Genomic DNA, 6,000 nt, shown 5'->3' with positions numbered 1-6,000 from the left:
GAGAAGAGAAAATCTTCACAGCCACATCGCCGCCTCTCCAGCGGCCACGCCAAACTTCCCCAAACCGGCCCTTGCCGATGATCTCCTGCAGAACGATGGTTCGGGCTACTGTGCGCTGGACAAAAAGGGGTAACCCTGTGGACCAGAGGGTGGACAGAGACCTGACGTTGCAACTTTGCTCAGCTCTGCTGTCCCACGCTCGTTGCTGTACCAGAAAGACCTTTCACGCTGTGTCTCCATTGGCCACGGAGAGCTGCTGCGTCCCTGACCAGGCCGGGGCCATCCACCAGGTAGCTGGGCGAGGGGCAATTGAGGGTGTTTGGACATGGAAAGAGGGCCATATATGACTGGCTGTTCCTTATCTAAGCGAATTCTACTCTCAGGTAGACCAGTTTTAAGGTAGATGTTTGACCAGATTTACCAACTCTGCAGCCAGCCACCTGCGGGCCGGCCCACACACATCTGCTCTATTCTGATGACAGAGGAGAGAGGGCAGAGTAGAGCCAAGTATGGGCTTGAGTGCTGGGAGCCGGCCTTTGGCTCTGCTCCTTAGCCACTAGAGGGCAGTGCTGCGCGGCCCAGGGGTTCCCAGCGCTCCAGAGAGCGTGGGGCTGTGCTCCCAGGTGAAAGTTCCAGATGGGGAATGAGGGAACACCCATGCTTATCCCAAGATGGATTTCACTGTTTTTACAGGGCTCGTTATTGCTGTGTTTGACTCATTCAATGTCTTCCTCTCTATCCAATCACCATTACCATCATAACTGACTCTTAACTCTCTCACTTCCTCCCCTGACCAAATAAATAATCATGTTATTAATCTCCATGTCTGGGGGATCTAACTACCATTTACGGTATGCTTACTCTGCGTCAGGCTCTAAGCGAAGGGATACATAAATTATCTCATTTCCTCACCACCTTTAAGATAAGTACTGTCATCATCCCCATTTTACAGATGAGAATAACACACTCAAACCCACAGAGCAGAAAGCAGCAAAGCAGGGATTCAAGTCTAGACTGTCTGACTCCACAGTCCACCACCAAATGGTTCCAGAACCACCGGAACGTCTCTCAAATTAGACTCCTCCTCTTCCTGCCGTGTGTCCCATTCCTACTTCTCCCTGGCTGTTCTTTATAAGGCTTCTAATAGGTCATGCTGCCTCTCCTCTCACCCTGCTCTGGCCCTGCACACCCACAAGCACCCAGTCTCATCCCACCCTTCCCAACGGGAGGCTGGTGAATGAATGAGGTCATCCTCCACACCACTACCAGACTTTCTTCCCATGCGAAAACCAACATTCATTTTCCACAAGAAACCTTCCAGCAGATACCTCTTACCTTTGAACAAAGGACAACGCCTAAGGTCCTTTCCAACAGTCGAGCCTGTCTCCCTTCCTCCTCCCAGCATGAGTATGTCACGCTGTCCCGTTATCATAAATTCCTTAACTATGCCGTGAGCCTCCATGCCTTTTTGTCCTTTTGCTCAAGGTGTTTTTCCTTGGCCTGGAATGTTCCCTGCCCTCTCCTCTCGCTTAGAAATTCCAACTCATACTTCAAAAATCTTTTAGAAGCATCTTCCTCTGTGAGACTCTTCCCAGTGCTCCCTGCCTCGGCTGTCCAATCCTGGGTCAGCCTCTTTTAGTCTGTTTACTAGTTACTCAATACTGGGGGTATTGAGTATTTATTTGTCAAAATGAGTTGACAGTCCCATAAGTACCATGGACTTGTTACTTTAAAAAACACATTGCTGGGCCAGACAGTGGCGTGGTAGCTAAGGCGACTGGATCCCACATGGCCAATGGCTGTGTCTGGCTCAAGTCTCTGACCCAGCAGCTTGAAACACATGCCAGGCATATGTGTGTGCATGCCCAAAATTCTGACAGGAAGGAGAAATGAAGGAGAAGAGACTGCAGCATGGCTGCCCCATGGGGAGTGCTTTCTTACTTCCTCTCTGTCTCACTCCTATGAGTGCATGTGCCTTCTGGCAAATTAAAAGACAAAAGTTAAAACACAACAACAAAGGAAAAAACCACCTCACTAGTCCAGCCACAGAGGTGCATGCTGCTAAGAGGCTGGGACCATCTAAGTTCGACTCCTGGTCCAACCTAAAGGCCAGGCATGGTGGCATGTACCTGTAACCCCAGAGAGAGGCGGAGGCGGGAGGACTGTGAGCTTGAAAGGGCAGGCCACGATGGTGCTTGCCTATAGTCCCAGACGGAAGATTTGAGGCAGGAGTATGGCCACAGGGCAAGATATTGTCATTAAACAAATCAAAATTAGTAAAAACCCACTACTTGGGACCAGTAGGTGGTGTGGTTAAGGCATTATGTGTGTGTGTGGGTGGGTATGTGTGACTTCTCATCTTCCTTCTCCCCATCTTTCTCTGGTGAGTGTACATGTCTTATGGCAAAATCAAAAAGAAACAAACAAAACAAAGGGCTTGGTCGAGTGGCAGTGGTACGAGTGGGTGAATGCCACTACAAGGTGGTTGAAGCCACACGGGAGACTCAGGTTCCGTTCCCAGTCCAACCTAAACACACGCCTGTGGTCCCAGCTAACTGGGAGACTGGGGCAGAAGATGACAACAGCAAAACTCCGCCAAAATCACCTATGTCTCTCTTTACCTCCTGTTTACTCTGTCCTTCCAGCTTGCTTCCTCATGAAAAAAATAATAATAATAATAAATAAATAAATAAAGGAAGGAAAGAAGGAAGGGAGGGAGGAAGAAAGACAGAACAGACTAAACCACGCATAGAGAAATAGTTATGAGCCATTCTATTCCATAAGTCTAAGTAAGTGGCATCACCCTTCCCTAGCTTCAGCTGGTCCTGCTCTGAAAAAGGCTCTGGAAAGCCTAAGCTGCCTCCTCTAGCAGCAAATCAAGTCACAGCATCAGTCAGGCGGTCCTAACCACTGCCCTACCTCTTTCAGCAAAAACAGCCCTGTATTTTCTCAGTTTCTAAAAATATGCAGCTTTTAAATATATCCATCATTTTGGTGCTCTCTGCTGCAGAGCTTAATAAAGGCAAAACCACTGAAATTCAGATGTCACAGCTCAAAGAACTCCCGTGTTAAGGAGGAACGGTTGGCCACGGCTGATCCATAGTCTCCCTACAGAATGACAGTCTGGCCCTCGGCAAGGGACCACACATAAAAACACTCGAGACGCACAGGCAAGACCCTGCACGTTTCTGCTGGAACGGTAAAAAGGAGTTTCTTCTCAGAATGGAATACCACTGTCACTACAAGAATAGTTTATCTTCATTAAAAACCTCTTCCACAGTCATGCTCACACCTAATAGCTAGCTGGGCTATACACACCCGGAGGTCTGAACAACCCGATTCCCTGCCTGCTAAATTCTGGTCTCACGCCAAGGCCCAGTGTCTGGTTCAGTTCTCTCATCTGAGAACGACTTGGTCAACAACTGGCAGTACAGGAAATGGCCCTAATGCCATGCTGGAAGCCCAGGGTGCCTTTTCTAACCCCCACCAAAAAACCCCTGGGCTACTGGGGCAAGTCAATGATTCACCAAATCCCAACTCTCAGCTGTACTCGATGTCCTCAGACTCCCCTTGTGGTGGCTCGGAGATCAATGATTAGCTGTCACCACCTCACTGGAATCCGGCACACTCCTGTTTCTCAAAAGGGGCCCTGAAATTGAGCGCGCGACTGCTCAGGTGGAACAGCTGGATTTTAATGGACAGCTACGGGCTTGGAAAGGGAGGGCTTCTGCAATGGAGAGCTTGAACGTGACCTTTGGAATCCCAGGGAATGAAAGGTTTTCTGTGAGCCCACCATCTTGTTCCAACTCCAAAAGAAGGGGAGTTATGAAACCAAGTGACTTCATGCTAGTGGACATGAACACAGGGCCCAGCCCTCCACATAACCCCCGGCCCTGCTGCAAAACAGCGGAGAGGGCCGACAGCAGCCTCGTGCCCGGCGAACTCTGTACCTGAGCCGGATCCTGATGTGGAGAGATCGTAGACAAGATCCTGCAGCGTCTTGTCTTTGGAGAGACACATCTCACACGAGGGATCTTCCATGTCCAGCCTCTGGCGGTTGTGATAGACTCGCTGATGATAGTTAATGACAAGGAAAACAATGATGATGATGAGGAACAGGAGGAACACTGGGCCGGCGATAATGCCTACCAGCTCCACCGGACCCCACATGGATGGGTGCTCAGGCTCCTTGAGGTGACCTGGGTCAAGTGAGAGAGGGGAGGGAGGAAGGGAACAAAGAATAAAAATGAGGGAAAGCTCTGGCCGCCTCTTCTTCTCCAGCACCTCCCGCGAAGTGAGAAAGGTCCCTTTCCCTCTGGTGTGTTCCGGTTCCTTTGATCCCTCTGGTCTCCCCAGGCTGGCCTGTCTGCTTAGAAGCTCTCAAACGCCAGACGTCTGCAGCTCAGCTGTCCTGCCAACAGTCAGACTCACAACCCACCCTGTGGTTTCGCAGCGGCATGCCGCGTGTCCCCCCTCAGCCCCCAGACCCACGCTGGCTTCTCCTCTGCAATGGAGAGCAGCTCCTCTAAGTCCTGCCTTCAGCTCTCCTTCTCTGTCTCCCTAGTAACACTGTCTAAGTGGGGGACCCACAACGGAGGGGACATGTGGGAGTCCTCTGCCCTGACCACCATCTTTACACCTGAGCATCACCATCCTTGAGCAATACCTTCCCAGGGCTCCTCCAGATCAAGCCCACCTCCTCCATGGGATCCCTAGTTGGATCTTCCACTCTTCACCTCTGTCCACAGCTGCTCAGCCACTTCCTAAAACACGGCTGACCCAACCTGACCCTCTACCTTCCTCATCCTCCAATCTACAAATCGGACTTGGGGACTCCATCCCTTGGCACCTTGGGGAACATCCGAAGGCCCCTTTACCTATCATCAAACCAAGGGAATGGGGGAGAGCAGAGAAGATGAAGAGACAGGGGTGCCCTACCTCCAAGATGAGCCACTAGTCCACAAAGGGCGTCCACTCACCACTGGGCACCCTCAGGTCGATCTTGTTGCAGAAGTCAGTGTAGCAGCAGTGGGTGTTGCGCAGGTCCTCTGAGCTCAGGCAGTAGAAGGGCTTCCCTGCGGGGACCAGCTCCACCTTGGGGATGCAGGTGCGCACGTGGTGCTCCATTCCGTCCAGGTTGAAAATGGAAACCATGCAGGCCCCATCTGTTTCACACGTGTAGTTGGCCTGTAGGCAGCTGGTACACGCGCACAGCAGAGCTGCAGGAAATTTGGGAGCAGACATCGACATCGATGGTGAGATCTTTTCCAGGTCCTTCTCCAGATTTAGAATATAATCCCTTAGCACACTCAGTGTTCCAAAATAAGGCGCTTTTATAGAGATGGGGCCGGAAGGAGATCTTCAACTGGAACACAACTTTCACCTGTTAATTCGGCTCACAAACAAGGCTACCCGGCAGCAGTGTTTTCCTCTAGCACTCTACTTTGTGCTGTGAAAGACAGAATAAGCCCCCTTTCCCTTTGGATAGTACAGGGCACCCCCTCCCACCACACACAGCTCCACGCGAAACCTTGCAGGGCTTCTGGAGCCATTCTCAACCTAGTCCCTCTCTTAGGCGCCAGGCCCACCCTGAATTTAAGTGCAGTATGCATGCACTTACACATTGCTTTTGCTGCAATGCTTTCTTCCTGCCTAATTCCTACAAGTCCTTCAAAATTCAGCTCAAATGTCACTTCCTTTGAAAAGCTTCCATGACCACTCCATTATGATTCTCCTCCCCTTAGTCCATGTCAAACGCCCCTCACAAGGGCCAAAGAGGATGTCCTCCAAGAGGAGAATTGCAGTGCATACCTCATAAAGTTAGCCCAAGAGGATTAAATGAGACAAGCACAAAAAGTGCTCAATAAATTTAACCCACTCTGGGACCAGCAGTTGGTGTAACAGCTATGTTGCCAGACTCCCACGTAGTCGACCGCAGTTTGAGTTTGGACCCGGTGGCTTAGACTCACACCGGGCGCGTGTGCGTGCGTGCCCAAGATC

At 50.8% G+C, this 6,000-nt stretch overlaps 1 protein-coding gene across 1 annotated transcript in view; it reads right to left on the bottom strand.

Moving 5' to 3' along the window:
• Nucleotides 1–6,000, bottom strand: part of ACVR1B (activin A receptor type 1B) — a gene marked incomplete in the record, with an annotated part of 48,590 nt that overhangs the window by 16,548 nt on the left and 26,042 nt on the right. The window contains 3 exon segments of the mRNA XM_027766198.1: nt 1–135; nt 3,951–4,199; nt 4,980–5,219. Coding sequence (XP_027621999.1) covers nt 1–135; nt 3,951–4,199; nt 4,980–5,154 — 559 coding nt within the window.

The sequence above is a fragment of the Tupaia chinensis genome, unplaced genomic scaffold, assembly GCF_000334495.1.
Source record: "Tupaia chinensis unplaced genomic scaffold, TupChi_1.0 Scaffold141469_1, whole genome shotgun sequence".
NCBI classification, from domain to species: domain Eukaryota; kingdom Metazoa; phylum Chordata; class Mammalia; order Scandentia; family Tupaiidae; genus Tupaia; species Tupaia belangeri.
Note: the sequence above shows the minus strand (reverse complement) of the source record. Positions and strands in the feature narration are given on the sequence as shown.